The 15,732-nt window shown below is 38.9% G+C and overlaps 1 protein-coding gene across 4 annotated transcripts in view; it reads left to right on the top strand.

The window, feature by feature from the left end:
* Window positions 1-9,671, top strand: part of fbxo38 (F-box protein 38) — a 55,920-nt gene extending 46,249 nt beyond the window's left edge. For 3 of the 4 annotated variants that reach the window (XM_054791700.1, XM_054791699.1, XM_054791702.1), the window contains 5 exons: window positions 761-927; window positions 2,452-2,597; window positions 5,868-5,971; window positions 8,640-8,753; window positions 8,838-9,671. In XM_054791700.1, coding sequence (XP_054647675.1) covers window positions 761-927; window positions 2,452-2,597; window positions 5,868-5,971; window positions 8,640-8,753; window positions 8,838-9,016 — 710 coding nt within the window. In that variant the 3' untranslated portion in view covers window positions 9,017-9,671. Of the gene's footprint in view, window positions 1-760; window positions 928-2,451; window positions 2,598-5,867; window positions 5,972-8,639; window positions 8,754-8,837 lie in introns of those variants that run through there. The other variant, XR_008572848.1, reaches the window with a different exon arrangement.
* Window positions 9,672-15,732: the final 6,061 nt, after the last annotated feature.

Below are 15,732 nucleotides of genomic sequence, written 5' to 3'. Positions count from 1 at the left end.
AGCCAGTAGCAGGGGTGCAGCCAAGAATTCTGAAAAAAAACATGAAAAAAAAAATCACGTGGGCCCTACCCTCATGAATTAATTTCTCATTTTAGTAGTCATGAGCCCCCCACAGTCAAGGGACCTTGGAATTGTCCTGAAATTTCCCCTTTTTACAGCACCCCTGGCTAATGACACTCATCATAAATAGATTGAAAAGGTATAATTAATCCATGTGATTGTGATCAGTATCGGCTGATTTAAATCATGGATCATTGATATCGGAATCGGCAGCAAAAAATCCGGATCGGAGCATCCCTAGTTTCTACATTTACTAACATTTTAAAAGCACATCTTCATGTGAAGCAGTGCAATGCCATTATGATAATCTGATAACAACAGAATATCAGTTTTCATTGTTCCAATACAGTGTTATGTTTAAAATGTATATTTTCAGAGAGGAATTTAATATAATGAAGACATTTTGTATGGCTCCAAAGTCTGTTCACATTTACAAATGTTCTGAACAGAAAGAAGGCTTACTTTGTTAACAAAAGTATTCAGTGTAAGTCAGAGGTGTGGACTAGAGTCAGACTCGGGGCATAATTTTGATGGCTTTGGACTCGATAATATTGTCAAAGACTTTGACATCAATTACTCAGGAATTTTTCTTATTGTGAATGCCACTAATTTCACCAGGCCTAATTCATCATTTAATCATTTTATTCATGTTTAATCCCAAAGTGAGTGAATGTACTTTCCCTCCCTACCTTGGGTAAAGCTACTAGATGCCGGGTGTTGAAGCAGCTGCGAGTGGAAAATGCGCCTATTGTGAACAGGTTCGATTATGCACAATGTAAGAAGCTGAACATGGAACAAGTCCTGGATCAGATACTGAGGATCCCTCCAGAGCGCAATCGCATCATCTACATGCGTCCTATGCACCAGGTTGGTACATTGTCTCTGTAGAGCTTAAAACTCTTCACCCTGATGTGACCATTACTATTAGTAGCTGTATACTTTATTATATGCATATCAATCAAATTTAAATATTAGTGAATGACAACACAACTGAAAACAAAATGCAGTTTTTGAATGAAACGTTTTATTATTAAGGGAAAAAAACAATCCAAACCTACATGACCTTGTGTGGAAAAAGTGATTGCATTATGCCAACAGTAAAATATGGTGGTGGTATTGTGATGGTCTGGGGCTGTTTTGTTGCTTCAGGACCTGGAGGACTTGTTGTGATAAGTGGAACCATGAATTCTGCTGTCTACCAAAAAATCCAGGGCCCGGTTGTTCAAAACTCGGTTATTTATTTAACCACTGGTTAAGTAGACTTAACCAACCATTAACTTTAACGGCCCCATTATCTTGTTGTCCAAAACTCCATTAACTTTAACCGGCTGTTAACTTGTCCACCTAAGGAGGACCGCTAACTTTAACAGGTGGTTAACTCTCAAGATGGAGTTCACGGCTAACGCTGCCTTCGTGATGCCGTACTGTCATGCAAGACAGAAAAACATGCTTTTAACTGTCTAGATTTTAAAGGAAAGTATTTTATTGAACTTAGTCATGTTTAAGAAAAACTATTTTGATGGAATGATTGTACATCGAGCTATTTGAGGCTTTATCGGCGTCACGAGATTGTATTTTTTTAACTAAATATTTGTCATGTGTCATTTATACATGAATAGCATGAATATTACACACATTATCATATTGGCACCAATATTAGGTTGAACCCTAAGACTCTTACTTTAAAGGCAAGTATTTCTCCAAACTATTAACAGCTGGTGCGGAGTACAATATTTTCAACCAAAAACATTTGTATTTGTGTCGCTCATAAATTGCTTGCTTCTTTTAATTTGTAAAACGTTTATCTTCATTTGTTGCAGAATACAATATGACCATTTTTAAGTTAAGCGCATCTGGGTTTAACTTTAGACTCACATTTATGATATACATTTATTTATAGATATATATATATATATGAGTGCAAATGACAAACATGCTCGGGTCAGTGCGTCAAGTCAACCTCAGTCTGTTAAACACAGGGTTCCTGCAAAACGAGCTGGGAAATCGTATGTGTCCGCCAAGGACCAAAATCACATCCCTCCCACCCATCTCATTTTTAAATCCTCAGTGTTCTTAAAAAGACAAATATACTGTCTGGAAACACACACAAGAATAAAGTACAGACTATGTATCCAGCATCTTACATTTATGTGAGTCTACCCCAGAAGAGCTGTGGTCCAGATTTAGCTTACCATCAGTGTGACTGTGGAGTAAATGAAATTATGTTTTTTAGTGTAAAGCACTTTGGGTATGTACGTATGTATTATTATTATTATTATTATTATTATTATTATTATTATTATTATTATAAATAATATGTGCCTTTGGCTTAATAAAGGTTGGGAATTTTTTTATTGCTAATGTTATTCAACCTTTCCTCTTTTCTTTTAGATTGACTCTGTAGCATTGGAACGTCAGCTTTTCCAGGGTCCCTATCCTTACCACATCGCCATAGTGCATGAATTCAGCAACCCTCCAAATATACGCAACAAGGTGCGCATTCGCAGCTGGATGGACACCATCGCCAACATCAGCCAGTGAGTAGTGTGTGAGATACTATTTCAGCATGAGCAGGATATCACCCTGAAGAGGGAGTCAGTGTCTGTTTTTTGGGGTTGCATTGGCATTTGGTACCTTGCTCAAGGGTGCCTTGACAGTAATCCACAAGCAGACTAGCATCTCTCCAGCAGCTCGTCGCAATTTCTTTTTGTTGCAGCCGAGAAGTCCAAGTCCGTCTGACCTGAGCTACTTCCACCCTGTTAGCGTTAGTGTCAACTTTAGCAGACAGCAAGTAGATGCACGTCCTGCACTGCAGACACTGCATTTACAAAAATAAATCTTTGCACCACATTCCTTTACAGCAAGGGTGTCCAGGGGACATAAACTGAAAAAGTATGTGCGAGCCACTTCATTTAATCCTTCAGCTTTTTTTACTTGAAGGACCTGCTAAAAATCAATGCAATGTAGTTAAATATATTTAATAGTTAAATGTATGTAGGTAAATATTTTTCAGCCCACATTTTTTTCAGCTTTCTGTTATAGGTGACTATGTATGAGATTCTGACTGTATGATAACTCTGTTGAGTGTAAATCCGGACTTGCCTGTTTAGCGAAGGTAGCTCTCCTTTAAAGTAGCTGTATCACCATGGTAACTTACGCCAAACTCATAACCTGAATGAGTGGCTAAACTAATTCAGAGATGGTGTCACCATTTATTGAGAACCTATGAGGTTCCTGAGGGGACATGGAGAAAAAAAAATTGAAAAAGAGCGAGATAGATTTTCAACCGATGGAATACGCTAGACATGCTCACTTTTTGAGGCGAGCACCAGGAATACAATGCAATATGAAATATTACTAATTAGGCCAATGTGAGCAAATATACAGTAAATGTCACAGCAGTCCTTGCGTGAGTACTCAGCCTGTTAATATGTCAAAGTTGTGCAGTGTTCAGCGTTGATAAATGAAAAGACTAGTAGAGTATAGTTAGTATAATAACACTGGTCTACACTCAAAATGGTACTGAAATGGAAGTAGTCAATCTTGGCTAACTTTGGGTCACTGGGTATGAAAGTGATGTATAAAAATGCTCATTAGCTCGTTTTAAAGATACACCACCCCTGTGGTATACCATATGTCCGCAATAGGCAGTAAAGGTAAGCTGCATAATGTTGAGTAGAGAGCCTACCTGTATATTCATAATCTTGTAACTGTATGCACATAAAGTGTATGGAGACATACGACGTTGTATATTACTTCCTATACGTTACTATGTAATAAAGAACCTCGCATATCTTTAAAACTTTAGCCAATCAGATTTTTTGATGGTCATATTCTTGTTCAGCAGCCCAAAATTGACCAAGGGTGATATGTTTTATCTCAGTATCAGAATGTTTTGAAAATTTGTAGACTAGTGATCAGTGTTAACTTGCGCATTCACATGCTGAATGCTGGCATGCCAGCAGTCCTCCCTCACTCTATGCCTTGAGCAGTCATTATCTTTTGGGAACTCCTCATAATGCTCCATAATAATTACTTGCTCATGTGTAAAATAGACTGGCTGGGGTCGCTTCACTTTTCAGTGCAAGTAGAATAATATGATGTCAGCGCCCCCTTTCATGTGAACGCGCACGTAGCAACAGCACACAGCCGAAAACCGGACTTGACAAAGTAAGTTGATAACCACTGTCGTAGTACCGTTCAATTCTGTTTGGCGAATTTAGATTTTGTTAAGTTGCATCTTGAGCACAAAACCTGGGATGGTTGAGAATGAGAATTTGGTTTGGTTTAGTTTATTTGAACATGAAGGTTACAATGGAATACATCTCATGAATCATTCTTTCACAGTACCATATGTCCAAAAGGAGTAGGAAGAAGCAAAGCTTATTTAATCCTACCCCCAATCTATACCACATCTAGTACAACACCTGTTGTTCACTTCCTGCATTCCATGCCATGTTTTCTATGATAATCAGAATAATAATACATAATAAATAACAGTAAGACCAAAAAAAAATTGTGTGTATATATATATACACTGTATATACTGCTCAAAAAAATTAGAGGAACACTTCGAAAACACATCAGATCTAAACTGGGGGGAAAATGATCTTGAATATCTTTCCTGATAATAAGTAGGTGATGTATTAGTAACAAAATGATGCCACATAATTTGATAGAAATGAAAATGATCACCCTACAGAGGGAGAAAATCAAAGACACCCCAAAAATGAAAGTGAAAAAATGATGCAGCACACTGGTCCATTTTGCTAAAATGTCATTGTAGCAACTCAAAATGATTCTCAGTGGTTTGTGTGGCTCCCACGTGCTTGTACGCATGCCCGACAATGTCGGGGCGTGCTGCTAATGAGACTACGGATGGTGTCATCCTCCTTCAATGCCACAAAACTGAAAAGAATAACATCACTCTTTTGGACCTTCCTGCATGTTCCCCCGATTTAAATCCCATAGAGAACATTTGGGGATGGATGGCAAGGGAAGTTTATAAAAATGGCCATCAGTTCCAGACAGTTGAAGCCATCTTCACCACTTGGAGCAATGTTCCCTCCTGGAAACACTCGCATCAAGTATGCCCAAACAAATGTTTTAAGTGATTAACAAGAACGGTGGAGCTACTCATTACTGAGTCCTACTGAGAACATTTTTTGTTCTGGTTTGGAGAATTTTTTGTTATTTTTTGAGTGATGGTCTTAAACATGGTCACAGAAATAACTTGAATCTGAAAAATGTAATAATAAATAAAAATTCTATGAAATTTAACCAATGAACGTCAGACATTGCTTTTCAACTAAGCTTCAACAGAATTATTGAAAAAAATAAACTCCTCAAACAGGCCTGGACAAAAATGATGGTACCCCTAGAAAAGACTGAAAATAATGTTACCAAAGGGACATGTTAATTCAAAGTGTGTCCACTAACTAGCATTACAGGTGTCTACAATCTTGTAATCAGTCAGTGGGCCTATAGATAGACCACAGTCAGTCACTGTGCTGTTTGGTGACGTGGTGTGTATCACACTCAACATGGAGTTTTTCTTTCATTGAAGGAAGTGTACCAAAAAAATTTTGTCCACATGTGTATGTTGAGTAATATGTTGACCGAGACTTTGACACACCTGCTGTACAGGAAATCTGACATACAAGCGCTGACCACATTTGTTCAACAGGAGCAGAGAAATCTAATCTCATGTATGTGTTTCATGTGTTGTAATTGGATTAAGTATCAAGTTACGACAGCATCTAACTTGAAGTAGGCATTATTCCAGTGTTTGTGCATCTGTCTTGCAGGGAATTGATCAAGTATGAGTTCTTCCCAGAGTCCAGCAGGACTGAAGAAGATGTGAAGATGTATCCCAAATACCCCTGGGGCCGAGACATTTACACGCTCGAGGGTAAAACATACACACACACACACACATTTTACATTGGTGACTTGTTTACAACCTTCTATGTACACTTTTTTTAACATTATTAGAGCCCTCTAGAAATGAAATAACACCCTTATTGTATAAAACAGCCAAAAGTACAGTTGGCTTAAATATGCGTATTTTTGTATATAGTCAACCACGAAATAACAAGGAACCTCAATATGATTTTTTAAAGTGCTCATGAAACCAAAAAAAAAATTGAAAAAAACAATAACAAAATGAAAGTACGCACTCAATAAAAGGTTTTTGTCATACTGCCGTCATCCGTGAGTAAACAACTATAAAATACACTCCTGATCAAAATGTTCAGACCAGTTGAAAAATTGCTAGAATTTCCATTTTGCACATTTGGATCTTAATGAGGTTTTAAGTTGAGCTACAATATGCAAAAGCAAGAAGGGGGAGTGAGACAAAAAGCATTTTGAAAAAGTAATTTATTGAAAACAACAATTAAACTGAAATAGGTTGTTTATCAGATGGTCAAAAGTTTAAGACCACACGGTACAAAAGCCAAAATCTGCTCAAAATTTTCATTTTCTGTCGGGCATTCACACTGTCATGACCTCCTGATGGCTAAAGCTAACAAGCTTTCTCTTTTTGAATGTGGTCGGATTGTCGAGCTGCATAAGCAAGGCCTCTTGCTGTGTGCCATTGCTGCTGGGGTTGGGAGCAGTAAATCACTAATTCAAATTTTTTTGAAAGATCCTGAGCATTAGGGAACAAAAAAGTCAAGTGTTAGATTCAAAAAAATGACATCTGTGATGAGCCGGAGGATCCAATTGGCTGTCCATCAAGACACAGGGCAGTCTTCGACCCACAATTTCTGAAGTGATTAACAAGAATGGTGGAGCTACTCATTACTGAGTCCTGCTGAGAACACGTTTTGTTCTGGTTTGGAGAGTTTTTTGTTATTTTTTAAGCGATGGTCTTAAACTTTTGATCAGCTGATAAGCAGCCTATTTTAGTTTAATTGTTGTTTTCAATAAATGCCTTTTTCAAAATGCTTTTTGTCTCACTCCCCCTTCTTGTTTTTGCATATTGTAGCTCTACTTAAAACCTTATTAAGATCCAAATGTGCAAAATGAAAATTCTAGCAATTTTTCGACTGGTCTTAAGATTTTCATCAGGAGTGTACGAGTAAAATGAAGTTTTGCTTATCAAAAGGGAGTTTTCCGAACATCACCATCTTGGCTATGACATCACGCCGAAAAGACTGTGGCAAAGCCTAGAACGTGACATATTCACAACAGTAGCACAATAATATCCTTCACTGATATTGTGTTGTGATGAGTATGATATCACACACACAACAGGTATGTTGTTTGACTGGCAGTGATTGACGCTGACAGATCAGACTGCAAGATACAAGACCAGTGAGCAGCGATTTCTGCTTAGGTAGCCATGGTATGAAAACCCATAGTAAATAGCATGCTAACAATATAATGAATTGGTGGCAATGCTGACGAGGCTAACATAACTCAGTTATTAACCAGCTCGGCGGCTGGATGCTTAAGGCACACAATACAATACAATATCACAGTGCAAACAGCATCTAGCATTGAACGGATGGTTGCTCACATTTATAGACACACACTGTTAGTTGAACATCAAAAACAAGGTCTGTGTTACAGCAACTCTCAACTTAAAGGAACAAAAGAGAACAGGCATTACTAAAACAGTCTTTTGTACAATTTTTTTAAAGTGTTTTTTTTTTTTTTTTATATATATTGTCATTTCTTGTTTACATGTGTGTGTGATTTAAACAAGAGTAGCAACAAAAAAAGTTTATGCAGCTCGCAGGTAAGTGGCACTGTTTGAGATATCTTTAGAACAGGCTGGCGCACGACTCGTGGTCCTGAGTGGCCACCTGGTGCCGGTGGACACCGTGTTGGTGACACGATTTAGACCACACATACAGGCATTATAAAGACACTAATGAGAACAAGGAAGTGGATTAGAGACATTTATTTAGTTTGTTTCGAGTTGGTAATACATTTTTGGTGTTTGAATTGCACTGCTGGTGACAGACAGCAGACTCTGTTCAGAGCTGCACTGTGCCGCTGTCTGTCGTCATATTAGAGAGCAGTAGCTTGCCATGATGCATATGTGTTAAATATGCAAAAAAAAATTACGTAACGAATGAAATAAATGAGTTACTGCCGTTAACGCATTATTTTTGACAGCCCTAATAATCTTACAGATCACCTACAAACACAGCCATGGAAAAAAACTATTAGACCACCCTTGTTTCTTCAGTTTATTGATCAATTTTAATGCCTGGTATAACTAAAGATACATTTGTTTGGATAAATATAATGATAACAAATATAGCTCATAAGAGTTTAATTTAAGAGCTGATATGTAGCAACTTCCATTGTTTTCTTCATAATAACCAAAATCACTTCATTCAAGTTCTTACATGAATAGCTATAGCATTGTACTGCCAATAAATGTAAGGGATGAATGCACTATGTAAACTGTGTACTGTGTAAAGTGTGTACCTAGTTCATGAGGCAGGAAGTGTTGTTCCAAATCCCTTACCTTACTCTGCACGCCAATCAGAAATGGTGATTGCAATTTAGTTTAGCATTTTTAAGTGTTAATCATAGTTCTGATGTGCGCTCATCCTCAGGATTGTTGGATGGCGCCCCTTACAGCATGATAACTGACTTCCCCTGGCTCAGGACCCTGAGAGCAGCTGATCCCAACGGCTACGCCCGCTATGACTTTGAGGACGACGAGAGCAGTGAGTGTCATGTTGTACATCTGGTGTGTGTGAGTGACCAGGACCTGCTCATAGCAGCACTTGTTTCCTGCTCACTCTTGCTAGCCACCATTTATGCCCCACGGCGTAAAGGACAGCTGTCAGCCGACATCTGCATGGAAACCATCGGGGAGGAGATTTCCGAGCGGCGACAGAGCAAAAGAGGAGTGTTTCAGAGAGTTGTGGTCCTCTTTCTCCATCACTGTGACACACCAGGAGAACCTGTTGATGACGACTACATTTAAAATCTTCTGTAAGACTCTTTTCAGTGTTCACTTTTACTTTGTCAGATTTGATTACAGCTGCAGTGCACAGTGGAGCAGAAGAAAGGACTACAGTTGGCCCTCCAAATATACTTTTATTATCTTTTTACCTTTCCTTTGAAAAGTAAGAACATAATGGTTTTTCACATAAGATTTTTTTGCAGTCTCATTAGGGCCTCAGTATTACGTAACACCTCCAACGAATATATTTAGAAATACATGCAAGTATTATAATGCTGGCTTCCACATGTTTTGAATATGCTAGATTTGGGATTTAGGCATTGAACAGCCTGTAAGTACATGTGGAAATAACCTTGTCATATTGTTTTAGTTGTATTTCAATGCTTGTAAACGCATATCAATACAAGCAACAGTAGTTCCATCATGCTCCATGGTGCCTGCAGGACTTCACCTGTGTAAGTTGTTTTTGGGCGGGGAGGAACAAGATGAACAAATGGAACGTTTGAAAGTATGAGGATTTTTTTTTGTTGTTGATCACCAATTGTACAGATGTTGTGGATAGTCATGTGTTTCCATGCTGTTGATATGTTTATAAGAAGAGTAGTTCGCATAATGAAAAATAAAACTCAGCAGGAAATGTCTGTCACATGACTTCATTCCGCTCCCGTCAAACATATACTTATATATTTTTATGTTTATATATATATATATATATATATATATATATATATATATATATATATATATATATATATATATATATATATATATTTTGTTGGTGTCCTATATCAGTATTTTCCATCTTCAAAAAATATGTTGAAGAATTGGATTGGGCGGGCTCATTTCCGGTGGGGGTGTCGGCTCTGGACCTGCTGGTGTGTGGCCCCTGGGGTGTGATTTCTCGCCGGTCTCGGGAGTTGGCTGTCTTCCAGGCCTGCAAGTGCCCTATTTCCCTTGCTGGTCTTCCCGTGGGAGGGGGCATTTGTGGGCTGGCTCTTGGGAGCCTCCCCCCCCAACCCCACCATTTTCTTTTCGCTTCTTCTCTATCCCCTCCTGTTTCGGTCCGGCATCAAAGTCTAATAAATTCTGTATAACAGGGGAGTGTATACCACACTTTTCCCTGGCAGACCAAATCTGTTGTGCATGTAAGGGCATTTAGACCAAAAATACAAGCTGCCCTAATGACTGGACAAAAAAAAACAAAAAGCTACATTAACCATAATCTGGAAATTATACAATTGCATACACATTCACAATAATGAAAATAATTAATTATTTCCATAATTAATTAATGAAAATAATTAATTATTTCCATTATTTAATGCAACTAACAATTATTTCCTTAGTCAATTAATGAAGCTTATTGTTTCCATTCATTAATCGGTTACGCCCTAGACCAGGGGTGTCCAAAGTGTGGCCTGTAGGCCATTTGCGACGTGCAGTTCATTTTTTATTGCCCTGTGGCACATTGTACAAATAAAATTAAACCAAAACAAGGCACAATGTAAAGAGAAAAAGCTGAAATAGCTAATAACGCAAAGCTTTGTCTTTACATATAAAAATGTATACAGTCAAACCTCGGTTTTTGTACACCCCAAGATTTGTATGATTTGATTTTCATTGAACATTTTCACCAAATATTGACTTTTTTTGTACTAAATGCATGTAACAAGTTAGTAAGTTTGCTCTGTTCTGTATCATTCCACAAAATCAACAGCCTAAACATGGAACCATACATTGCATTGTTTTCTGTATGTAAAAGTATAATGAGCGTATATTTTTTGTGTGTGTTTTTGGGTGTCTGGAAAGGATTCATTGGATTTACATTATTTCCTTGCCTCGGTTTTTGTAGGTTTGTTTTCATCTTCACCTTTTGGTACAGATTAATAACAAACCAAGGTTTGACTAACATTTTTATTAGCCATTTTACAAAGTAAAAAATATATATAAAAATATCAAAGAGGATTTATCCTAGCAGGCTTCATCAGTTTATGCTCAATGACAAAGTGGGATGAGGAGGATATAAGGCGAAAGTGGCTCAACAAACTCAGGCTTTGTGATCAAGATGCAACTCAACAAAACCTAACATCCGCAATCAGACTTAATTGGGCCTGCAACGGTGGTTATCGACTTTGTCAAGTCCGGTTTTCGTTTTTGTGCTAAGTGCGCTTTCACATGAAAGGGGCCGTTTGACGTCATATTATTTTACTTCTGAAAAGTGAAGCGACCCCAGCCAGTATATTTTACAAAGAAATTCGTATGGAAATATTATAGAGCGTTATGTGAAGTTCCCAAAAGATTATGACTGCTAAAAGCAACACTGTCGCCGCTAATAGAGGGAGGAAAGACCGCTGACAAAATAATGCTGACGTAACGTAATGGGCAAGTTAACACTGTTTTATTATACTATCTATACCCTACTAGTCTTTTCATTTATCTCAATTTATCTTTTATGCTCAACATTGCACAACTTTGTCATTTTTACACTTACCCATTTACAAAATGAATTAAAGAATTGGAGCAAAAGCTATGTCTTCTTGTATCTCATCACCACTAGATGGCAGTGTTGACGTGAGTACTCAGGACTGCCGTGATATTATCTGCTAAAATTGGCCTAATTTCATATTGCATTAAATTCCTGGTGCTTGTGTGTGCATATCTAGCATATTGCCTCGTCTGAAAATCTGTCTCGTTTATAGGTTTGAATGTTTGAAGGTTTTTTGAGGATGAACCGCTGTCATGCCACAGCATCTCAATAGGATTAAAATCAGGACCTTGACCAGTACACTCCAAAATCTTCATTTTGTTTTTTGTCAGCCATTCAAAAGGGGGACTTGCTGGTCGGTTTTGGATCATTGTCCTGCTGCAGAACCCATGTTGGTTTCACCTTGAGGTCACAAGCAGATGGCCGAACATTCTCCTTCAGGATTTTTTGGTAGACAGCAGAATTCATGGTTCTATTTATCACAGCAAGTCTTAAAGGTCCTGAAGCAGCAAAACAGACCCAGAACATTACACTACTTTTACTGTTGGTATGATGTTCTTTTTCTAAAATGCTATGTTACTTTTACACCTGATGTAATAGGACACACACTTTCCAAAAAGTTCAACTTTTGTTGACAAGTGGTAACAACACAACACTGTAACACTGTAATGGGACATACACTTTTCAAAAAGTTCAACATTTGTCACATCAGACCACAGAGTATTTTGTCCATCAAGATGTTTTCTAGAAAAATTGACACGAGCCTTAATGTTCTTTTTGTTCAGCAGTGGTCTTCGTCTTGGAACTCTGCCATGCAGGCCATTTTTGCCCAGTGTCTTTCTTATGGCGGAGTCATGAACGCTGACCTTAACTGCGGCAAATGATGCCTGAAGTTCTTTGGATGTTGTTGTGGGGTCTTTTGTGACCTCTTGAATGAATCGTTGCCGCGCTCTCGGGGTAATTTTGGTTGACCGGCCACTCCTGGGAAGGTTCACCACTGTTCCATGTTTTCGCCATTTGCGGCTAATGGCTCTCACTGTTGTTGGATGGTGTCCCAAACCTTTAGAAATGACTTTATAACCTTTTTCACTTGAACGCAGATGTGGTGAACCACAGTTAAGTTATGTTTTAACAGGGGGCAAACACTTTTTCACACAGGGCCATGTAGGTTAGGATTTTTTTTTCTCCCTTAATAAAAACAAGTTTGATTTAAAAGCTGCATTTTGTGTTCAATGGTGTTGTCATTGACTAATACTTAAATTTGTTTGATGATCTGAAACATTTAAGTGTGACAAACATGCAAAAAAAAAAGAAATCAGGAAGGGAGCAAACACTTTTTCACACCACTGTACATCTACAGTATATACATGCATTGTGTGTGTGTATATAGATGTATGTGTTTATGTGTATATACAGCATATATATGTGTGTGTACTGGATGTGTATCTATATGTAATTTATACTGTATGTCTTTATATCACTGTTAATGTGCAACGGAATTTGTAAAGGGATTCTGATGGTAGTTCTTTGCCTGTGTTCCATCTCGATGTTTGGGGGTGATAATTACCATAGCATCTTTGTACCGTACTACTACCGTAGTCTCCAACTATGATAGCATCTTCTTATTACGAATATTTGCACACTGAGTGAGTAGTTGTTCATGTGAAGACATGAAGCACGTGATATTGCTAAATGTAACTTGTTTACAATGTCTGAAACTACTAAACCATACCATACCACACTAAACCATACCATACAGCAGGGTCTCCCACCAGGGGGCTCAGGAGCTAACAGTAGCTAGCCACCTAATGTGGAGTAGCTCACTAAAAGATGAAAGAATATTTGCTTCATATCATCGTAAATGAGTGTTCCATTCAGACATGATGCATATATTTCATGACAAATGACCACAAAATAGCATAAAGACAATGAACACACTGTTTTGTAAATAAAATACATTGGAAATGTTGCCAATTCCTCTTTGCAAAAGTAGACCAATAGTGACGGAAGCTGGACAAAGACTAGAAATAATTGCTGAAATAATAATACAATATCTAGATGAACTAAATTGTTTTTGTCAATGTTTTCATACAAAATGTGAGCTGTGGATACCGACACTTTGGCAATGTTCTTGCAAAACAAGCATAAAGCTTATTTACTTTGTTTGGGTTGAAATAAGTTCTGAAAATGAATGTTACAAAAAGGAGCTCCCAGAAGAAATAAGGTTGGACTCCCCTGTCATATACAAATGACAATTGGCCACAGCTGTCTGGCCACCAAGCGTGAAGTGGCTGTCTCCGCCACCACGCAGGAAGTACAACTCTTCAAAATAAAAGGCACAGGACAGGAAGAATTCGCTCCTGTCCTGCGAAACCTAACAGATAAATTGCATAAGTCTGTATTTCATTGTTGTAAAAGTATTCACACCAAGTTATCAAGTCATAGTCAGTACTTGGTTGCAGCTCCTTTGGCAGCAAGAACAGCTTCCAATCACTTTGAATAGCCAGCAATGAATTTTGTGCAATGCTGTTTGGACAGTTTCGCCCACTCGTCTTGGCAATACCGCTCCAGTTTAGTCAGGTTCCTTGGTAATCTTCGGTGGACGGCAATCTTCAGATCTCGCCACAGGTTTTCTGTTGGGTTGAGATCCGGGCTCTGACTCGGCCCGTCTAGATGCTTCACTTTCTTCTTCCTGAGCCATTCTTGTGTCACTCGAGCTGCATGTTTTGGATCATTATCCTGCTGAAAGATAAACCTCCCCCCAAGGTTCAGGCTTTTTGCAGACTTCAAGAGGTTCTTCTCCAGGATGTCAATGTATTTCGCACTTTTCATAGTCCCTTGTAAGCTCACCAGGACCGGAGGAAGAAAAAGAGCCCCATAGCATTATGTTCCCACCTGCATGTTTCACAGGAGGAATGGTATGAGCGACCGATCATCAGTTGTGTTGGCTTTGCGCCAAACATACTTCCTGGTGTTCAGGCCAAAAAGCTAAATTTTTGTTTCATCTGACCAGATCACTCTTTCCCACTTCTCTGGAGTGTCTTTCAGATGTGTGGTAGCATACTGCAAACCAGCCTTGAGATGTTGTTTCTTCAGGTATGGCTTCTTCTTTGCAGCACGCCCATAGAGACCTTCCTTGTGTAAAGTGCGGGATATAGTGGACTCGTGTACATTAGTCCCAGCAACCTAGAGAGACTGCTTCAGGTCTTCAAGAGTTACAGAGAGTTTTGCTCTTGCTTCCCTGAGCAGTTTCCTCTTGCCTTTTGCCGTGATCTTGGAGGGACGCCCTGTTCTTCGGAGGTTCACAGTGGTAACATGGCGCTTCCACTTGCGGACCAGTGATGCAACAGCACTTTTTGGCACATTGAGTGAACCTGCAATGGCTGCATAGCTTTGTCCATCTCTATGCTTCTCTAGAACTTTCTTTCTGAGGTCTTCTGACAGCTCCTTCGACTTCATGACTGTTGTCTGCTGACAAGCATGGGATGACTGTGGACAGGTGACTATTGGGCACAATTTTTAGGGAGTAATGAAGCCTATATGAGTCACAGGTGTGTAAATGCAGGCTTGTGACACTGTGATGCAATAGTATTTGGTGTGCAATCATTTTCGACTAAAAAATGACAACTTCGGTGCAATGGTATGAATACTTTTGCAACAATGAAATACAGACTTATGCAATCTATCTATAGTAAAGAGTGCTTATGAACAAAAACGGTGATACTGTTACGATGGTGTTTGTTGCTCTGCTGCTGCCTGCTGTGTTTATGCTTGCAGTGCAACCTCAGCCCGTGTGGGTGGAGTCCCCAGCGCACACCTGCAGACTATTACCTCTGGCCCCTTCTTTATACTCAGCAGCAGCAGACACCTGTGCCAGATTGTACTCCTTGCCAACCCCTGCTACCTGCACCATTTCATCCGGCTTCTTACCCTTTGCCCTGCTTTCTGGCTCACCTCTGCTACTACCCGCTCCAGTGCTATTGCCTGCTAAACTTACCGTTGTTTCCTGCTCAGATTTGGCTGTAGTATTCTTAGTTGTATTATAGTTAATTTCCCTGTCAGCTTTCTGCTGACAGCGTTTTCTGTTTATGCTTTTGGTTTAGTACTTTTTGCATTGTGTTGTACTCCTATCTTCGGGTCACCTTTTGGTATTAAATATCTTTTGTATCTATTTTTGGACTTCTTCTCTGCGTTGGGATCCACCCCTTTACTGGTGGCTACTCCCACTCGTGACAGACACATTGTCATGTTT

Source organism: Dunckerocampus dactyliophorus, chromosome 11, assembly GCF_027744805.1.
Source record: "Dunckerocampus dactyliophorus isolate RoL2022-P2 chromosome 11, RoL_Ddac_1.1, whole genome shotgun sequence".
In the NCBI taxonomy this organism is placed as follows: domain Eukaryota; kingdom Metazoa; phylum Chordata; class Actinopteri; order Syngnathiformes; family Syngnathidae; genus Dunckerocampus; species Dunckerocampus dactyliophorus.
This window is presented reverse-complemented; position numbering and strand designations above follow the sequence as displayed.